General features: G+C 39.5%; 1 protein-coding gene across 1 annotated transcript in view; it reads left to right on the plus strand.

The window, feature by feature from the left end:
• The window catches only part of NPHS1 (NPHS1 adhesion molecule, nephrin), a 1,231,105-nt gene that overhangs the window by 424,255 nt on the left and 783,784 nt on the right, over positions 1-23,066 (plus strand). Inside the window, exons 7-8 of the mRNA XM_044079328.1 lie at positions 2,005-2,162; positions 16,299-16,440. Coding sequence (XP_043935263.1) covers positions 2,005-2,162; positions 16,299-16,440 — 300 coding nt within the window. The remainder of the gene's footprint in view (positions 1-2,004; positions 2,163-16,298; positions 16,441-23,066) is intronic.

The following is a 23,066-nucleotide window of genomic DNA, read 5'->3' on the forward strand; positions in this document are numbered from 1 at the left end:
TGGGCTCAAGCTTAATGCCAAGAATTGTATAGTTATCCCCTTTGGAAAAAAACATGTACCCATGAATTACCACATAGGTGACAGGACACTAAACATCGAAAGTGTGATGAGAGACTTAGGGACACAGGTGGACAGTGGTCTCACTTTCGATAACCACATCGCCACAAAAGTCAGGAAACCCTTCTATGTGGCACACCTCATCACTAAGGGCTTTTCATCCAGAAAAAAGGAAGTCATTGTCCCACTGTACTCATCCCTCATTAGACCCATCATAGCGTATAATACCCCGTTTGGTATGTACCTCACAAGACATCTGCAACAGCTGGAAAGGCCACAGAAATACCTCACTAAAAGAATCACAGGCCTAAAGCAGATGCCATATGCTGACTGTCTAAAAAAACTCCAGCTATACTCTGTGGAATATCATCTACTCAGAGGCAATCTCTGCTTAACATACAAGGCTGTGTCATACCCTGAGCTGTTGGACATGCTCCACTTTAAGAAATCTCAATCCCGCAGAGCCACACGCTCCAGGGATCTAAACCTTGTCATCACAATGAACAAAACATGCTGGAGGGATAGGTTCCTGACTCAGAGACTCCCCATTCTCTGGAATAGACTGCCCATACATGTCAAGCAGAGCACCTCATTGGCCCTCTTCAAAAGGAACCTTGATGATTGGATAGGAGATAGGAAATTCACCCCGGGGATCATGTCAGTCGCCCTGCTAGACAGGAGCCCAGAGAAGTAAATATTGTGGGAAGAAATATCCAGGGAATTGTTATGGCTAGGCCTGCATAGGCCCTAGGGCCGATAGCCTAGTACCAATCTATGAACCTATAAGTATTAGGCAACATTCGTAAGCCTAGAGAGAACAGGTGTAGACCATGCCTAGCAAAGCAGTGTGATCTGTCAATCATTTCCTCCCAGGCTGAAAAATATTGTACTCCCTTCAAATGACACCAAAACTTAAGCCAGTTATTAAAGTCAAAGAAAATATCAGTAAATAAATAAAAGTAAATTTATTCAAATTCAAATAATTTATGAAGACTTCTGTAGCACTATTAATAAAATCAACATTTCAAAAATAATATTGTTCTTTGAAGACTGTCAGCAAGTTAATTTATAAACATTTTCCAAAAAATTCCCTTCTGTCTCTCTCTCTCTCTATATATATATATATATATAAAATATATATATATATATATATATATATATATATATATATATATATATATGTATATATGTATATATGTATATATATACACACACACACACACACACACAGGGGGCCTATTCTAACAGAATGATTGTATAATACACATACAGTAATTATGTTCATTATCAAATGTTATGCATTAAACTATCACATACATTCTACATAACAGGAGTTTCCTTGGGCAGTCATTACTGTCTGTGAATGCCTTTCTGGATTTAGGGGATCGGAAGTTAGATCAGAGGAAGTGAGGTAAGTAGAAAAGAGTTAGGTGATGGGGCTATATAAGGAGTGGGACATTTTGGGATAGTTCTCTTTGCCACTGGCTATTAGTCAGCCCACCCTACTTCCTTGAGGTGGAAGGGTTTTGTGGTGATGGGTGCAGGTTTTTCCCTTGGCATTTGGCACACATTTTGTGGTAGATGTGAGCAGTGCAGCACACTGCTCCATAGGGTTCTTTAGTGGTGTTTGAAGTGATCATTTGTTGACACTGCTCTAATGGCTAAGTGGTGTGAGAATATGTCCACTCCAATTTTTCACATTCATATTTGCATTGATTATAAATGGTTATTATGATCACTTCTTGTTTTGAAATTGCAGTCCATCAGTGCTCATGTTGTGTGATTAATTTATGACTTCAAAGTGTTTGAATTGTATGACTCATTAATAAATAAATTAGTCACTTGGTAAAATTGGTGTGGTTATTGTCTGCAGGAGGGGTTTATAGACAAATGTTTCTTATCAGGAAATCAGAATCAGTCTCAGAGCTTTCTTTTTTTTTTCTCCAGTCCTTCCCACTGAAGTGACAATATTAGGATCTGCAGCTGTGGCTGAAAACAAGCAAATCTACATGTCCTGTTTCACTGGACCCAGTAACCCACCAGTCCATATAAGATGGTGGCTTGGGTGGAAAGAACTACTAACAACTGAGGTCACAGTTTCTGAGGTAAGTCATTGCTGCAGATTAGTAATTATCTTTCTAGTAGTTGGAGATTTGCAATAAATATAAAATGCACCAGTAATACGAGCATGCATACATAAAATGAAATATTTATTTTTGGCTATTATCATTTCACCTTTATTAAAAACAGCAAAACTAATCTCAATCTTAGAGAAAGAAATTACAGTAAGACAGAATCTTGTTAAAGTGTCACAGGTTTCAGTACAATCATGATGAGGAGGAAAGGTTTCCAAAGTAGAAGGCACTACATAGAACAGGAAATGAAAAGGGAGGACATATTGGAAAAATAGAAAGAGAATTGCAAAGCTTCTCTTTTACTGAAACAGTTGTTATTTTTTTTTTATCAGATGTATTGTATATGTAAACAATGGTGGATTTAAATAATAAATTCATGTAAGGATACGTTCATTTTAAATGATGTGAGAGATCTAGAAAGGTCTAAACAGTGCAGGTCTACAAAATAACTGGTTTCATATTTGAACCAAACTAGAAAAAAACAGAGTCAAAATAACTGGAAAATAGTCACTGTGTAAGTTAGTGCTTTTGTTAAGTTTAATAACCCAACTTCTTCAGACAAAGTTTTGTCTGAAGACGTTTGGTTATTAAACTTAATGAAAGCGCTAACTTACACAGTGACTATTTTCCAGTTATTTTGACTCTGTTTTTCGGTTTCATATCTGGCCTAGTAGTTCTTGTCTGCCATTGAGATCTGAGGTTCCAGTGTACGGTTTGCTGGGTATAATAGTGTGTCATATCCATTGAACTATGACATTCCTGCCAAACCACACCCGCTTGTTAATAACCTATCTTTAATAGTTGCCTATGTTCATACCTTTTCAGATTCATTCTTATTAGATAGTGACATATGGCATATCTTCTAACTGTAAGGATCAAAGTAGAAAGGCACTATGACTGTTGAATATTTTCCATAGTACTTATAATACTAATACTTTTTTTTATCTTTTTTATCATAATTTGCCTGATGTTAGTTTTTCTTTTCTAAAATATGCTCCATACATTTTAATATACAATGAAATAGACAAACTGTCCAAAAAACTAATGTATAATTCCAGTTTCCATCCATTATGCTGAAAAGTTTATGTCAAAAAAGGGCTTTTCAAACATTCAAGACTAAGACTTCTCTTCTACTCTCAGCTTACCTCTAACCATAAACAACTCATGAGCTTTGGTTATGCCTAAAAACCTCCAACAACCCTTTTCATTGTGACATCTCCCTGCAATTAAAGCAATGCCAGGAGAAAAGCAATAAACCTATCAAAATCAACCTACTGCAAAGGCAGACAACATCACTTCCTTGCCAACACCAAAACACACTTCATGAGTTAAAGCATCTTTTGGCCACCATTAAAAGGCTTCAGTCCCCCCTCTTGTTGTCCCTAATTCCCAAATGTTATCATTCTCTAAGAAAAAATGAAAACTTCTTTCTTCTGTAAAACTATCTTTACTCAGTCTTCTTTTACTATAGCATCAAAGGTGAATCTGTACTTAAAACATTTTTTTCTAATCTTTCTAAATTCAGGTTTAAGGTGTTTCCCATTTCCTCAGTTGTTAAGTTATTCATTTTCTTCTCACCATTGCAAAGATCCCTTCCACACAATTATTAGCAAAGGCGTCTAGTTCAATTGTGAGAACTTAAAATTGTATAAATCAGTCTATCCTTATGGTATGACATTATTCCCGAAGAATGGATTTATAGATAAAATCATTCCATTCCATTCCCTAAAGTTAATAGGTAGATATATACATTCTGTATCTCACAGCATGGGTTTGGGCCAGGCCAAAATACCTCTACTGCCCTGCTCCAAGCTAGATACCAAATTATTTTAATATAGACTACAGTCTCACTACTAAAGCCATTTAAAAACTTCAAAATAAGCTTTAGTCATAATAGTCATGCATTATACTCATTCTCACACATTATAGCTTTTGATGATATAATCAGTGAATTACCAACCTAACGAACAGGCTGAAGTCTATTTTACCCAGCTCACCTGTCTCAGTAATATTCTCCAAGGGTCAGCTATTAATTAGTTTCTGTACTCTGTTCTTGTTAACGGTCTTAGCACACTGACCCTCCTAAACCTCAACTTGTCCTTTCTGCAAATGATCTCCTTATACAAGGTGTTAACGATAACAAGGCTACTATTCAGATGGGTATTCAGTCTGACTTTAGTAAACTACTGACTCACTACTTGAAGAAAAACTTCTTGTCAGTCTGTGAAAATCTCTGTGCTGCTTGGCACTAAACAGTGACTGATGCATTCCTCCTTTTACAGATCAAAGTTCAGTTTGACGCCCTCATCTTACACATTTCATCCTATAAGTTCCTTAGAACTATTTTTCATTCCTCTACTGTACTACAAGTTCTTGATTTCTTTGTTAAAATGGTCCTCAGCTAGTTGAGAAACAAAACAGGAGTCTTCTAACCCAGACTTTCATATAAAGAAGGAGTACACACTTCTCTTACAGCTTTAAACCGCTAAATTTCTATTTGTCACTTTGCAGTAAGAATTACTTAACCTGAACTTCTGGCCTCCACAAACTCTAAAACTCTTCATGCACCATTCCCTATCCCATTAGATTTCACTGTTTTCGACTTCTTACACCAAACATGCAGAGTTAGCCTGTTAACCACTGAAAGGACACTCATTAACCATATCCCTGCTGTCTGGAACTGACTCACTCCTCAAATTAACTCTTATTTTGTGGAACGTGTAAAAACACTCTTCCACCTACCTTGAACAATCCATGACATCCCAATGTTTCCTTTGACCATAATTTAGACTCATCAGCCACTCTCTCATTTTTTCTGCATCTTCTTTCCCTCAGCTACCCTTCACTTTTTCATTAATACTACCAGACATCCTTTAGCCTTCATTCTTACCCCTCCTTGACAGTATTAACTATCCATTATGATTTCTTGCACCTTTTATTCTACTTATACCTGCTTTTCTTTATAGATATCTTACACTGTTTATTTGTTCTTTCTGCATGCATCTCATAATCTTTCACTTACTTTGTTTGAGTTTAGCTGTTGCATATCCATGCTTTATCATTTTTTTTAATTTTTATAAGGTACCACCAAATGATTATGCTCATTATTTCACTTTATTTGCTGTTCTTTGTCTCAAATAATTTTTGTCTTGGTCCACTTCAATAAACACACAACCACACCGAATGACATTTGACAACCTTTATTAATCTTCCATAAAATTGATTGTTAACCAATAGTTATAACTTTCATCCAAAACATGACACAGGTGATAATAACATCAATGAAAGAAAAGAAAATAACCATAAGGGCACCATAACCATTCACCTTTGATAAGCAGCATCCCCTACTTTCTCGTTTATTTTTCCACTAACAAGGCAGCGTTCCCACTCACCTTCAATTTATTGAATTACACCACCATCCAGATAAGCAGCTCTGCTTGCTTATTAACTTATCCACCAGAGCACCCACTCACTTTCCTTCCCAACTTATTGAAATGCGCATCCAACACACAGGAGAGGGCAAGCCCCTCTTCTCCGCCTTACCAAAGTAGATTAACCACACTCCCCACTAATAAAAAGGGGGAGGGTGGGAGGGTAGCAAGTTCACGCCAAAATGTGACTCCTACCTCAGTTACACTTGACAAAACTCTCTAAGCCCCTCCCTGCCCTTTCCTCATTTCCTCCTAAACCTGCCTCCATCCCATTTAACCCTATCCTCCCCTTATCCTCTTAATTGCTGCTAATCTATGTGTCTATCCCCACTTGAAGATGTCCCAGGACAAAATAGTCTGTTCCAAACCTCATTTGTCCTAGTCTACTTCAATAAACACACAACAACACCAAATGACATTTGACGACCTTTATCAATCTTCCATAAACATGATTGTTAACCAATAGTTATAACTTTCAACCAAAACATGACACAGGTGATAATATCAATGAAAGAAAATAAAATAACCACAAGGGCAGTGTAACCACTCACCTTTGATAAGCAGTGTCCCCCACTTGCTCACTTATCCTTGCACTAACAAGGCAGCGTTCCCACTCACCTTCAATTTATTGAATTACACCACCATTCAGATAAGCAGTTCTACTTGCTTATTAACTTATCCACCAGAGCACCCACTCACTTTCCTTCTCAACATATTGAAATGCACATCCAACACCAGAGGGGGAACAGAAGAGGGTAAGCCTGCCCCTCTCCTCCACCCACCAGCCTGACCAGGCTGTTTCTCCTCTCTCCCACCAAACTTCCAACATAACCACTATTAAGGCCTTAGGCCAAACATCATTCAGTGAACCACATCCTCCCTAACTGACTGGATCTGTGTCATCCTTCCTAAACCCTGACTCATAACAACAAATATAGCCAGTCACCTAATAGCTGAAAGCAAAACTGTGATCCCTCTCGTATCCTAAAGTAGCAAACCATAACCTCACGATCTAGTATACCCACTGTGAAAGAGCTAAATAATCCTTACCTAACAACAAATGGAGTCCTCACACTGATTCCCAGGGCATTACCAATCAAATGGACAACCAAAACACTAAACCTTCAGCCTTCATAATCTAGCATAACCACTGCACAAGAGCTAAATAACCCTTTCCTAACTGCAAAAAGAGTCCTCACAAAAATTCCCAGCAAATACTGAACCCTCTGTCCCTTAACCACGCAAAGACAACTGCATACCATCCTGCCACATGGCCACCGCATTTTACTATGCAAGGACTATAATAACCAAATAAAGTCTCTTCAATTTGAAAACATCCAGTGCCAACTGCATACCCACACATCAGCTTGCAGCCGCATTTAACTGCCCAATGAATATAACCACCACATGAATTCTCTGACCACACTTCCAATTGCACCATCATGTCTAACCGCAACCCTGTTTAATTGCCCACTATAGCTATTAATATTCACATGACACCTCCTTCAAATCAATATTGTAGTAATCCACATCACCAATTTTCTGAAATAAACATTCAATAACATCCTAGCATGTCAATGACCAAAAGAACACTGTCCAGCCCACATCCTGGCATCATGCCCAATACCCTTGGGAAAGGGGAAAAATCTGGCATCCACAAAGCACCTTAATGTGTTCAGGCCCTATAAAAGGACCGCCTTAATCATAAACAACTGACCCACTATTTGCGAACCACCACCGCTCGCAAACCACATATGTTGACAGTGCCAATATCCACTAACCTTCACACAAACAAATCTACCTTTCCCTTCCAGCATATGCACCATGGTTCAAATTTAACACTCCTACCACTGTAGCAGTCACCAGTAAATCCTCCTTACCAACAAAATTGCCCCACCTTGTTCACATACCCAATGAATAAAATCAAAATCCATCGCACCAATCTCCTATCCCAACCACAGCAACACAATTTGACCCAACTCACACAGCCTCACCCTATGACTCCTGCACTCCTTATAACCTAACACCCCCTGCTAGCAGCACCCACAACCCATGCCACTGCCATCTTAACCAAAAACAATTGGACCATACTCCCCCTCCCCAATTGCACCTGCGAAACTATGATGCCTGTTAGACTGGAACCAATGTCAGAGTCTCACATCCCTCCTACAAACATCCTACCTTGGTCGTACTAACCTACTCATTCCCCGTTCCTACCTCACCATAACTTTAAAAACATGATCTACCTTATAAGCAGGAACTAGTCCTACAAATTGACCCCTACTCCTTGATTCAATAAAAGTCCCTAAGGAACTCCATCTATTACCCACCTAACAAACTAATGTTGTTACAAAATACACAACATGCTTTTCTCAACTATCGCCTGTACCTCCATATACCTACCCACCCCCTGTGTACCCCCCGAGGATGTATAAACCACCTGCCACCTATCAACATAAGCCCAGCCCCTTGTAACTAAATGATAGTGAAAAGTGAAGGCCGTATCTTACTGCAACCAGCCTCCAAGCTCGATGTGAACTCTGCCCCAAGGGAAATTAACACCTTACAATTCTCTAAACTGAAAAGGACTAAACCTTATTCATTAAGACAATACAGCATTTGAGGATGGGCCATAAACTCCCCATAACTAAACCTTAACACCCGCTTCACTGATATCACAACCTATATCCTTCTTACCAGTCCCCGCAACCCTTACATGCCACATCCACTCGCGCCAAAAGGAAAGTTAAAACTGTATCACCATCCACGAACACAATCAATGCAGATCCATCGGTCAAAAACAAATAGCAGCATCCATCACCTGGTAAGACCACATCTTTCACACCATCTGCAGTTACGACCTCTGTGCTGAACCATCTGTGACCGCAATTGCGTAAAACTCCAACTGGTGAAAATCCCACCATAGCACCGCCATCTACAAAGAAAATGAAATGTAAGTCATATGAAACAGAAACATTCTAACACAATCTATCCCCCTTCATCAATCTCCCCAAATCTTGTCCAGTTTCACCATACACAACCCAACCCACTAATGACACAACCTAGTCCCCTTTATCTACCTCCCCAACTCTTGTCCAATTTCAACGTATACAACTCAACTCACTAAATTCCCACTCCCAGGCAGTCGGACTCAAAAAGTTTATATGTGCCCCTCCATATCCCCTTTAGCAACTGAAAGAGTTAATAACTAACATATTGCCTGTATCATCACCTTACAACATTTAGTAGTTGAGGTAAGTGGAGTCCTGCCAACCACGGTCCCCCCACTAACATATTGACTGTATCATCACACTACAATATTTAGTAGGTGAGGTAAGTACAGTCCTGCAAACCATGGTCCCCCCACTAGTATATTGACTGTATCATCACCCTGCAGCATTTAGTAGTTGATGTAAGTACAATCCTGCAAACCACGGTCCCCCCGTTGACATCACCATGCCTGTCCTACAACCCACCCGCGTTGTGCTGTTATGGCTCAGTGATCATGCCCATACCCCTGCAAAAGTAAGTGCTGGAGCAAGAGAACAGTCCGTGAGTCAAGTCTCCCACTATAAGTTGTCAATCACAGCAAGCAAAAGCTCCAAGCCTGGAAGCAATGCAGTGACAAGAGCTTTATGAAGAAAGAAAACTGCCGGATGTAGTTTCTACTGCTGAGCACTGCATGTTGAAGGCACTTAGGACCAAACTAAACATACCACATTACTTTAAGCTGCCAGACCCCATGTGGCCAGACCTCGAAAGTACCTATCAAATATTTAAAGCCTGCAAATAGAGCAAGAGTGATGTAAAATGTAAGATTCAGCACTCAGAAAGCAAAGTCAAAGAGAACACCAACACCTACAGAATTAAATAGCATATCCTCAGGGCATCCCTCTGAAACTGTCAGTACCTCTCTAAAGATTCCCCCTATCTTGCTATTACCTGGAACACAGGATAAAGCAGTTAATTGGGTTTATACCTCTCAACTATACAGACCTCGCAAAATGTCCAGATTTTTACCTTCTATCTTTGGTTTGTTCCTCCTAAAAATCTGAACTTTTCTGTCAAACAACTGAGGATTGAAGTCATTAAATAATGATAAACATTTGAGTTTAAGACTCCACATCCTTCAGAAAATTCATGCTAATGCAAATCCTATTCTTCCATCAACTTTCTAAGATTGTAAGAGCAATATTTAAAATCTATCCCTATTTGTCTCCCCATCATTTTAGGCTTTGCAAATGTCTGTCATTTTAACTTCAGTCTGCAATGGTTTGCCACAAATCTGCTAGAAACCACAATGTATAAAAAAAAACTAGGGCAATGCTCTTGGCAGCAATTTTTAAAAAACTGCAAAACTGACATTTTCCATAAAAAAAAACATTTGAAAATATCCAGGACCCACCCGAGAATTGGTTTAGACAACTTAAAACCCAGTTCCTAGCTACGACTTAGTATCCTGGTAAAATTAGCAAACTCTTTTAATGAAACTGCATGTCCCCTATTCACCTCTCCCTCCTGCCAAAGAAAGAAAAACATTATTTACCTATTCCTATATCTACTTAATTTATGGCACAGTTTAAACGTATATTAATTAGATTAAACATCCAGCACCTTCATAGCCACAAGAAACGTACCGTAACATACAGTAGCACCACACCTGCCTTTATAACAACTGAAATTGCTAAGTTATCTTGCATGCGAGTTAACATAAAACAGCTGGCAGGGATGTCACTTGCAGGAAACCGGATGACATGGGGTGACACGGGATTATACTATAACTTTACAGTTTGATAAGGTTTCCAGATCCTATGAAGTAAACATGACTGTAGATAGCCTTGAGTGTGATATTTCGTTCATAAACTCCATGATAGTCTACTCCTACAAACAAAATGAGCACACTAGCTTGCAACCCCCCAAAGAATGTAAGTCTGACCCAACTGTAGTCACCCTGACATGTCAGTAATACAGATTAAAATAAGAGATGCATGAGGACACCCAGTGAAAATCTAGACAGTCGAAAAGTATACCTGGTCTGCTTTCCACCCCTTCATATATGCTGTCTCCATTTTTTTTTTTTTATAATTAAGTGCTGACAGTACACTGCACATGTGCTGTAGCAACCTCTTCCCCCCACAGAACTCACAGCGTGTGAAATGGCCATCACAACTCCCTCCATCCTACAAGCAGAAATAAAGACACACAAGACCCGCATGAGCGGATGAAAGGAGGACACAATGGTATATATGTATCAACACAACCAGGAGAGAAATCGGCCACAGTCCCCCCAAATGTTCCCAAAATACCATGTCTAAAGCTATACAGTATTCCACTGTCATAGCAGGAACTCGATCACTACACAAAGTGCAAAATGGACTAAATGTCTAACACCCAATGAGCATTCTAAGTCAATAACCACCTCTATAAATACACGTGCTTTAGCTTACTTTAATACCCTTCATCTCATGTGGCAATTAACACTCCTTTCTCTGCCAACACCCAAAACATTCATACCCATTGCGACATTCCATGGCTATCTCATCATATAGAGAAAGATGATATATAACTTGACCAAAATGTAAATCTGGACTTACCGTGAACTTTGCCCAGCTGAGAGGCTTGCTCTTACTTAACTCTGGAAGAAGCCATTAATAAAATGTGTCAGGGACCAAGCTATGGACAATTCTACATGTTACTCCTATGAAACTAGTGTCGATCGCGCAACCAGTTTGCCTGCAAAATTTCTGAAGGGTATGACACTGTTCAGATCCTGTTAGACTCTGCCACTCTTTTACGGACGAGTAACTGCACCCCCCCCCCCCCAACATTGAGAAACCACCATCTTCGAACCCTTTTTTCCCACAAGCTGCAAACTTGTGCTGCTTTTTCTTTGTACTGCATAAGTTAAACCAACAAAGGTTTGCAACCTTTCTCCATCATAGCAACCTGCTTCTTAGCTACTTTACACCCAAAACTGACTATTGGCAGAGAAAATTTTTTTTGTGTGTGTGTGTGTGTGTGTTGCAGAAAATGAACTATATAATTTTACCGGAGGTAGCAATTCCTCCATGAAATGATCCCGCCCCCTAGTAATGTGCATGATGTGGTAAATTAAACTAGTCTGTCAGCACACACAATCAAACAAAAAAATTATCCTTGTTTCCCGTCTTTCCTGACCTAGAGTAGTCCAAATACAGGCTTTGCTGTATTTTGGACTTTTGGAAAGTTCCTGTGTTGCCCATTTCCTTTCTTGGATAAAGGGAGGCTTCTTTGTTCACCAGTGGCAGTGGGGAGCTTAGAGCAGCCTATCTATCCCTGGAGGAGTGTTCCCAGCACAAGAATCTGATAGTCTATTGGCTGTTTTGGGCCAATTTCTATCTCTTTCAAGTCCCCCTGTATAAAACCCGCTTTGGCACGGTTTTTGCACTTGTTACTACTCAGCCAAGCTCCTCATGGTCCTGCAGAGTGGTGCTAGCAGCAGAGAGGCTAAAAGAGTGACTGCTAACCTGATAAAAGTGTTTTTTTCCTGCTACTACCTGGGCGACTGTCCGATCTAGCTAAACTGCAAGTATTTCTGCTTCTTGAACTGTTTTAAACTGTTTAAAGTTGTTTTTGCACCTGCACTTTTAAAGTTTGTCCTGTTTGTTGCATTTACCTGTTGAGGCTACACACTCAAGTGCGCTAGCCTGTGTTACATATTTATTGCATTTTCCTGCTGTTTGTTGCAAAAAAGAAAAAAAAATTATCCTTGTTTCCCATCTTTGCTGACCTAGAGTAGTTCAAATACAGGCTTTACTGTATTCTGGACTTTTGGAAAGTTCCTGTGTTGCCCATTTCCTTTCTTGGATAAAGGGAGGCTTCTTTGTTCACCAGTGGCAGTGGGGAGCTTAGAGCAGCCTATCTATCCCTGGAGGAGTGTTCCCAGCACAAGAATCTGGTAGTCTATTGGCCATTTTGGGCCAATTTCTAGCTCTTTCAAGTCCCCCTGTATAAAACCCGCTTTGACGTGGCTTTGCACGATTTTGCACGTAGCGCAGCATCGGGCAGCTCCGCTTAATTGGGTTTAAACCATTCTCGGCTCCACAAAGTCTGCTCTTCACTATTTCCCTTAGAACTGATCTAGTTCTCATAATAAACACCCTATTCCTACTCTAAAACCTGGCACTCGCTCACTAAAGCAATTATATAAGTCAGCACTAAAAAATTAAAAGCACTACACCCTCACAAACTCCCCTTGAGTACCTTGTTCCCCATTGGCCCTTTTTTTCAATTATAAAGGAATTCCCAATACTATTCTAGCATGTCCAAAGGTCAGTTGTCAATCTCCTCTCTGGTCCAGCTGGTGAATCTGGGAATCCTGAGGCAATGTTACAACTGCCTCATGTACACAGACAACCCTCTCCTCCTCCCAACAAATTCCAACACATGTGAGAGATGCAACCATATAGCCAAACTGGAGGCTAAGCTCTCTCAACTCAGTACTGGTGTAACCAGTCAGGAGGAGAAGGAAACCACACTCACTACAATTCCAGTCTCACATAGACCTACCACGACAGCAAACCAAACACATAAACACACAAAAACATACTTGGAGGCTCTAAATAAAAATCTGCCTAAGCAGCAGAGACCTCCAAAGCAGACACCCAAGCAACCACTACCCCAAAACAAAACACATGCAACACATAGCTCACAAAGCCAGTGTGCCGAACAGTCACAGCCCTTAAGGCTAAACAACACACCTGATACACTTGTAATAGGTGACTCTATCATCAGGCACACTGACGTCCAGCTCACCAGGCTGAACAAGGAGAAGGTCACGGTGAGCTGCCTGTCGGGTGCTAGGATCTGCCACATAACACAAGCACTCAGGTCACTCCAAGGCAAGTACAAATATGACTCAGTCATTGTCCATGCTGGTGTGAATGACCTGAGATGTACCTCCCTGGACTACATGAAAAGAGACATAGAGGAGCTCTCTGAGCATGTAGCCCAGGCCGGTATGACCCTGACCTTGAGTAGCATCTTACCCTCACCAAGAATGATGCTACAATATGAAAAGAAGATGATCAATTTCAACAACTGGCTTAAGTATTGGTGTTATTCAAAGGGGATCCAATGCCTGTCAGTCTGGGATGACATGCTCGACAAGCCACAATGCTTCGCTAGGGACGGCTTGCACCTGTCACCCCTGGGCTTTCGGATATTGACAAAGGCTCTTGCCACCCCCATAGTGCCTTTTTTAGGCAAGGCTCAAAAGACAAACCCACCTCCATAGGTATCACAAGGGATAAGAAACTAAGAGTAATGCTACTCAACGCCAGAAGTCTAAACCTCAAGATGCACGCACTCGAAACTCTCCTTAGCATGGAGAACATTGATATCTGTGCAGTAACAGAAACCTGGTTCAAGGCTCCCGAGAGCACCCCAGCACTACCAGGTTATACCTCATACCATGCTTTTCGGCCCCAAAACTCGGACCGAACCACAAAAGGAGGGGGAGTATCAATATTCGTCAAAGATACCCACACCTCCAGGTTGGTGGCACAGCAAGAAGCATCAGAGACTATCCATGTGCAACTAACAGTGGGTAAAACTGCCTTCCAGTTTATAGCCTGCTACAGACCACCCTCCCAAACCCAGGAACCACACTCAGCCTTCCTGAGAACACTGGAAAATATGAAGGTCTTTCCAAACACCATTATATTGGGCGACTTCAGCTACCCAAACATAGACTGGGAGCATTACTCTAGCTCCAACACCCTAGCCCAAAGGTTCCTAGAATTTATAAACTCAAATGCTATGGAACAACTTGTGACCACTCCCACAAGAGGGGAAAACATACTGGACCTAATCATCACCAACATGGGGACTCTATGCTCCAGACCAGAAGTGTATCCCTCACTGGTGAGATCAGACCATAAATTAATCTCACTGGATATCCACATCCCGACCCCACCCCCTGCCCAGAAAACAACAGTGAAAAACTTCTCTATTGCAAACTTCACACTACTCAAAACCGAGGTGGGATCCTTCAAAGCCCCCGGGCCTGTGGAAAATACGGACTAGTATGAACCTACGAACCTATATATATATATCTACGGCTCTATGTTGGATGACTGAGTCTTCAGAAACTCGAAATTCATGTAGACCAGACCATATGATCAAGTTTCCGAAATGTGAATCTATCATACTAACATGTTTATCTGGTGATGAAGGTTTATATCCTTTAACTTGTATTTCAGGAACTATTTCATATGAGAAGGAATAGAAGGTCAATGTGAGCTGGAGTTATCAGGGATTAAAAGGCTTGACACAGATCCCCATGCAGGTTTCTTTAAGTGACCAAGTGCAGAGATAGGGCTGCTAGTCTGTGTGCATAACTGAGGGTCTTGGGACCACTGATGTATTTTTTTTTTGTTGGGAATTTCTGAAGTCTATCAAGTTGAGTGGTATATTTAAAAAAAAATTCATGACAGAAGGGGCATTGCATTCAATAATGGGTCTGCTGAGAAAGGAATAAAGGGGAATTAATTGGATCTAATGGAAATGCATTTGGAAATTAGATGAGCCAGATAGAAGGCTTTCCAAACTACTATGAAGACATGATGGTAAAAGGATAAGGAACTATCAACAGGGGTGTGTAGATCCCTTAGAACAGCATGTGATTGGAGGGGGGGTTACCATTATGGTATGATGTAGAAATGTTTTATCACTTTTAATTTGAGATGATTTTCATTGCACCAATTATTAACATGAGTGTTCACCTGAAGGTGTGAGAAATAAATGAGGATATACCACTGAGCCCTGCGGTATTCCCTTTTCTGCTTTCAAAAGTGGCACCTCTGACTTTAACCATGGGTTTTGTCAGCCAACCAATTAGCTATCCACTGTACAACATGAGGGTTTATGTCCAGATTAACATACCTGTAAATAAAACCTACAATGGAAGTAGTGTTAAGGGACTTGACAGCAGTGTCCACTAGCACTATTCTAATGGGAAGCACAGTTGCCTACATGGCTATCTTCTCACGGGGACATGCAGGACAATAGGTTTGTATTGCATCACCAGTCATGGTGAGCAGCACTATTCCAAAATGCTTCCTCACCCTCACCATGTGTAGATCCTTCATTCTCCAGAGAGGATTTCAGTTCAAAGGAACAGCTTGCTGTATTTATTTTTACTAGTTGGTGTTCAAAAATTTTAGAATGAGCATACCTTTAGAACACTAGTGTGCTATGATCATGAATGTGGACTATAATTTGCATTATTACTTATTTTATTGGAGTAACAACTGAGGACCTGAAGGACTTGCAAATTTTCATATTTTAGGATACACTTATTCAGCAAGGCTACTCAAGAAGACAATTTGATTGTGCAACTGAACATTGCACATAATCATTGACTGAAATGCAGAAAGAAAACAGTAATGGTTTACGTATCCCATTGATGCAGTTACCTTTAGTTGTATATCATTCTATTCAACAACTGATTAGCCCTTAAATGTCAAGGCAGTAGCCCGCCACTTAATAATTAGGTCAACATTGTTATATCTTAACATGAAGTACTTTTATAAATAAAACAGAAGGCAACAATACATTTCCAGAAAATTGCTGTTCTATACAAAAATGTTCTGATTTAAAGTAAAGTTAACATTTAATGTATCTCTTCACACAGGGTGCAAATGGTGGAACGGCCACTATGTCCAATTTGACCTACATAGCTATAAGGGAAGATAATGACCTGCCACTTACCTGTGAGGCTTTTAATGAGGCGATCCTCTACACAAAAATTGCATCAGTCACGCTGAAGGTTCTGTGTGAGTATTTCATTTTGCATGTTTTTTTCTGGTTCAGGAAACAGACACATATTTTATGGGTACTACCTTTAACCAGTTTTGGTGATCATATGGACTTTATTTAATCTTTTCCCTTATGGTTTGCTTTGTCTGCAAATTAGCATATTTAATTTCCCCACATCCAAAACAATTTCACTGTCTTCTCCACCTTATAACAGACATTCTCCATGGAAGAAGAATGTATAGTGACAAGGGTTTGGACCAGGAACTGGCTGCATTTTGTTCTCATGCAGAAGGTGAAATTGTCATATGTTAATTAACCCTGTGAAGGCAGTATTGCCTTATACCATCTGCAACAATTTATCATCTGTTTATCAGGATACACTAGATCATTATGTTACAATCCCATTTTTTTCCTGTTATTATTTTGTCATTAAGTGCATAATGGTAGACAAACAAGACTTAAATATAAAGTAAGGAGATGTAGCTCAGTCGCAGAATTCATGCTTTACATATATGAAGGTCTGGGTTCATCTCCATAGCATCCCTCTCCCCACATAACCTCTAGAAACTCACTAACATTTTAACTAACATTTTAATAAACACCCATACTACATAGAGACTCAAGTGGGTTGAACTGCATGACTTGGCTTATAAAGGCCCTTATGGTCATTAGCCTAACATATACCTATGAACCTATTTTTGCAGTGTGGTATTGCTGATGTTTAATTATTGACAAAATAAGTGTGGTATTCTGTGAAGCTGACAATAGTTCTCCTTGTACAAATAACTGTCACACATATCTCAGGCCATGTTGTACTGAGAAGTTTTAATTTTGATATATTTTGTATTTTGTAACAGCTTATAAACCCAACTACAATTTTAAAATTTGTACTGCATTACCTGGTCTTGTACTCACTCATCAATGTCATAAATGACTTTTAGAAGTCCATCTGAAGATGGATTCATAGCTGAACACTAGACAATCAGACTATAGACAATTACAAGCCTAGCCAATAAACCGTATTCAGAAGTTCCTTTCAGCCTCATGCAGATCAACATAATGAGGGTGGTGGAGGATTTAAGGCTGACCTCCAGTTATCTATGTTTACCTTGAAAGTTGACAGGGATGGAACTCAGCTTGACATATGGCAGAATATTGTTCCAGAGTAGGGGATTCATTGGGATGTGAATATATTGTACCAACATGTCTTGTTTATCTGGTGATGAATGTTTATATCCTTTAACTGCCATTTCAGGAACCATTTGGTATGAGAAGGAATAGGCGGTCAAGGTGAACTGGAGTTATCAGGGATTGAAAGGCTTGACACAGATCCCCATGCAGGTTTCTTTAAGAGACCAAGAACAGAGATAGCTGAGGGTCTTGAGACCATTGATGTTTTTTTTTTAGTTGGGAATTTCTGAGGTCTATCAACTTGAGTGGTATATTTAAAAAAAATACATGACAGAAGGGGCATTGCATTCAATAATGGGTCTGGTGAGAAAGGAATAAAGGGGAATTAAAACTTAATTGGATCTATTGGAAATGCATTTGGAAATTAGATGAGCCAGATAGAAGTCTTTCCAAACTACTATGAAGACATGATGGTGAAAGGATAAGGTACTATCAACAGGGGTGTGCAGATCCCTTAGAACAGCATGTGATTGGAGGGCTGTTACCAATAAATTATGATATAGAAATGTTTTGTTTAATAAAATGAATTATGCTACATTTTATCACTTTTAATTTGAGACAATTTACATTGCACCGATTGTTAACATGAGTGTTCTCCTGAAGGTCTGATAAATAAATGAGAGTCTATCACTGAGTCTTCCGGTATGCCATTTGTAACTTTTCTGCTTTTAGAAGTGGCAAATGTGACTTAAACCACATGGGTTGTTTCAGGCAACCAGTTTGCTATCCACTGCACAACATGACAGTTTATGTTCAGATTAACATACCTGTCAATAACTCCTACATTGGGAGTAGTGTCAAAGGACGTGACAAGGTCCAGATTTGCTATATGTATTGTGTAACTGCTATCCATCACTTCAGAGGCAGGAAATGTCTCTAACAAAGCAGAAATGATGAGAGTTCAGGATTATGAGATTTTCAATGTCAGGATTAATGAGGGCTGAGATTACATGTTTCATAGCTTTACATATGAGGCTAAGAAAACTAATTGGTATGTAGTTTCCAGTGTCTGTGGTTAAGCCATCAGTATGTAATGGCATTTCTCTGGCTATTTTCTAGGCTTATGGAATGGAACTAGTAGAAAGTCTTATATTAAAAAGGTTAAGGGGGGGTTCAGACAGGCCGTATTTGGCCTTGTAACTCGGTGTGTTATCAGGGCCCATGGATTCGGTGATCTTAGATTTTGATATCGCTGAGACTACTTTTTCTACTTTCTGTAGTTAAAGGGGGTAGATCAGATTGTGGAGTCTGTTGAGTGTCTTTACATTATTTTTCATATGGAGCTGAGGTTAAAATAGTTGTTATTTCAAGAACGCATAGCTAATAGTGAGCTTATGACCAGTATCAGTGGCGCAACAAGCAACAGGTAACACACTCACCTTTGATGAAAAAGGCTGTGGGTTCTATTCCCAGAACAAGAATTGCTGACACTGCAGGGCAGTATGGGGTGGGGGTGGGGGGTGCTGCAGTCCTGAGTATGTCTTCCTTTGGATGAGGCATTAAACCATGGTCCCATCTGCCTGAGTTGATGTTAGTTCAGGTGAATGTAAACAATGTTATGGTACCTGTCAAAAAGAGTAGGGTAAGGACAAAATTCCCCTAGTAACCTAAATATCACTTCAGGTCTCTTCTGAAAAGAGGCCCCTAGCCTAGTGGGACTAACTCAGTCAACAAAGGATAAATAAAAAAAATAAAATATAATTTATGTTTTCTTTAGAAAGTTATGTGCATAGAAATTTTCAAAATAAAGATAGTATACTAGTAAAACAAAATTAAAACAAAATATTGCAAAAAGCAATGCATGGTATGATAATCATTTTTAAAGTATATGTAAAAAAATATCTTTGTGCTAAATACAAGAAATATATACCTGTATATCAGGTTGTAATAAATATATGTACCACATTTTAGAATGTACATAATTTTTATCTTTTTATGTACATCCTATGCATATCATCAATACATTTATGGACATCCTGTGCATGTCTCCAATCAATCAGAAACAATCTAAAAGTAAGAGTGGCTAAGGCAAAGAAATGTGATTGATTTAACTGGCAAAAGTGATGGCAGTAACTTACTTTTTCAGCAAACCATGAAAAGTTTCTATGGATCCCAAAGACTGACAGAAGGAAGACGGGATGCTCCTTCACATGAGTTGGAGCAAGACAGTGAATGAAAAATCACAAGTTGCCCATTAGACATCAGTTATTTTGCAAAATTGTGGAACCAGTAGGGAAAGAAGATCTTCTGAAATACCCAGAATCCATTGCTGAGAGAATACAAGGCAAATTGTTACACAAAAGACCATGCCAGTTCAATAAGACCAAAGTCTTTCTGTGAGTAATTAAGATATTAAATAAGAAAGTAGCAGATGTATCCCTTTTTAGATTTTAGAATAATAATGAAACATAGCTTACAGTATTTATGTGTGTGTGTGTGTGTGTGTGTGTGTGTGTGTGTGTGTGTGTGTGTGTGTGCATGTGTGTGCATGCGTGTGTGTGTGTGTGTGTGTGTGTGTGTGTGTGTGTGTGTGTGTGTGTGAGTGAGAGAGAGAGAGACAGAGAGAGAGAGACAGAGACATTATTTGTATGAAACTGATTAAAAACAAAAATTAATAGTCCAAACAAAATAAATACATCTATAGCAAAATATATACCACACAGAAAAGACAGTTTTGCCTTGAATTGGATTCTTTCTGTCAAGAAAACAGAATAGCCATAAACATACAACTTAATTCAGTTTGAGCTCATTTCTGATCAACCTAGACTCATCAGAAAAATTAAAACATACAGACAATATAAACTACATAAAATAATGACATCTTGAATTAATACATAAACAAGCTGGATGAAATAGATACGTGAATACATAAAAGTACTTTACAATCCTATAAATTTTAAGAGGCTCAGTTAGCATAATGGTTACTCAAAACCTCATTACTCATACTCAAAACAACTCTCACTTTAACATCACGGCAAAAGACAACACCACTATATACCCAACTGAACACACCAAATTGCTAGGAGTGGAAATAGACAATAAACTAAAATTTGACATTCACATATCCATGACTATAAAAAAAGTCCACAAAAAACTAGGAGCGTTATACAGAAATAAGCAATTTCTCACCAAAGCAGCAAAGATTTCAATACCAAATTCCCACCTTATCTCCACCCTACTTTATGCCTCTCCAATATATACCAACCTAAGGCAATGTGATCTAAACAAGCTAGAGACCTGCTACAACAAAATTGCCAAATTCGCCACAGGGGCATCCTACCGTAGTCACCACTGTCTCTCGCTTGCTGAACTGGGCTGGCTTGAACTCCCTCACCTCCTTCAGTGGTATCAACTCTCACTCGCCCACAAACTAGTAAACCATCAACTAAATGTCCCATCCCTCCAGAATCTACTCCAACCCTATCGCACCACCAGACCACTAAGATCCAGCAGCAAAAATCACTTGCAGATCACTAAAGCCAATAACTCTGCTGGTGAAGCACTATTCTCTTGCGCCATACCAAATTATGGAACTCACTCCCACCCACAATTACCTCCATACCATCATGCACTCACTTCAAAACTTTACTAAAAGCGCAACTAAAAACATGCTGGCTATGCCCTTGCAACTCCCACTCTAATATCATCCACCCCATCCAACCACTACCTTTGTTTCCACTCCACTAACTACCTTGATTATAGCAAGCTCAGATGCTCATAAGCCAGTACTTATTATACAGCACAAACGTCTTCTTCTTGTAACATTTGTTAACGTCTGGTATGCACTTCACAGATAAAGATTCTAGTTGTCTACTGATGTACTATGTTCTTCATCTGTAAATATGTTGTAAGTAATTGCTATGTAAATTGGTATTCACTATGTAATCCAATGTATATACTGTCTGTTTATTTTAACTGTGGAGCTTTTCTCCCCGGGCCTCCACTGAAAATGGACCTACGTCCAGTCGGACACTCCCGGTCAACAAATTTAAATACATAAATAAATAAATAAATAAATAAAAGGTCTTTCCTCATAGATACAAGGCACAAGATTTTATTTTGACTTCCAATCTTTGGACCAATGATCTTCTGCTTTGTTCCTGGACTCAGTATCCTACTAAACACAGTTAACTCCACTAAATACATGGACAAGTACACTGCCATGCTATACAAGCATGTAAACAGCTGCATAGATGCAGCTATACCCAAGAGGAACAAGTGCAGGGCAAACCCTGGAAACAAACCCACATGCTTTTCAATAAAAGGAAAATAATTTTGACCAAAAGTAAGATTATTTCCTAGAATGCTACAGCCCTCATCACTGAAATCAGCAAACAACTCAGGAGCTCAATAAAATGTACCAAAGCCATATTTGAGGCTAAAATAGCTAGCCAAGCCAAACACAATCAAAGGCTTTTTTTTAGTTATGTTCGTAATCTGAAAAGCACAACCCTGGAATGCCCTGAGTTGACAGTGAATGATATTACCTACACTGAGGCTAAAGCTATTGCTAACCTACTGATGGATCAATTCAGCTCTAACTTTATCCCTCTCTCCAATCCGTCTGTCCCTTATGATATACCTGAAACTGGCTCGCCTCCAACTATTACATAACACCAAGTCCTAAAAGCACAATCAAAAACTAAAATATACTGCATCAATAGGTCCTGACAATATCCCTGAATGCATCTTACATAGCAGGATGTATGATTTAGTTCACCCCCCAACTACACTGTTCAGCCTCAGCCTCCCTATGGGTTTTGTCCCAAGTGAATAAACAGCAGCTACAGTCATTCCCCTGTATAAGGGAAGCCCTTCCACATAATCTCCAAACACGGATCCATATTAAGCTTAGATTTGCTAAAGGCAGATCATGCTTACTCATCCTGGTGGACATTTTTGAAAAGGCTACCAAATCTGAAGATGAAGATAAAATGATACATACCACATGCCTCGACCCGGCCAAATCTTTTGACACAATTCCCTACTCAGGCATAGCAGTAAAGCTAAATAAACTGGAAATGAACCCCTATGTCACCTATTGTATTACAAACTGACTCACAATTAGGCTGCAGGAAATCAAAATAGGAGAATTTGCTTCAACAAAGAGGCCAGTTAGCAGTCGAGTCTCCAGGATTCTGTGCTTGGGCCTCTCCTGTTTGGCATCTAATTCTCTGAAGTAAAATCCAATAACAAAGGACTCTGGCTGACTAAGTCTGCAGATGACTGTAAACTGAGAGCAGTCATTGAATCCCCAAAACATTTTGCCATCCTGCAGGAAGGTTTGTCCAAAATAACTGGTGCCACAATTATATACTTTGACAAAACATCAAAAATGCATCATTGTATCCTTTGGAAAGTCATCTACCATGGGGAACTACCAGATTGACAATACATCCCCAAGAGTTGACAAATTTGTTCTGGATTTGGGAACATATGTGGATGGTGACCT

Source organism: Protopterus annectens, chromosome 8.part0 (genome assembly GCF_019279795.1).
Source record: "Protopterus annectens isolate FY-2018-M chromosome 8.part0, PAN1.0, whole genome shotgun sequence".
NCBI lineage: Eukaryota > Metazoa > Chordata > Ceratodontiformes > Protopteridae > Protopterus > Protopterus annectens.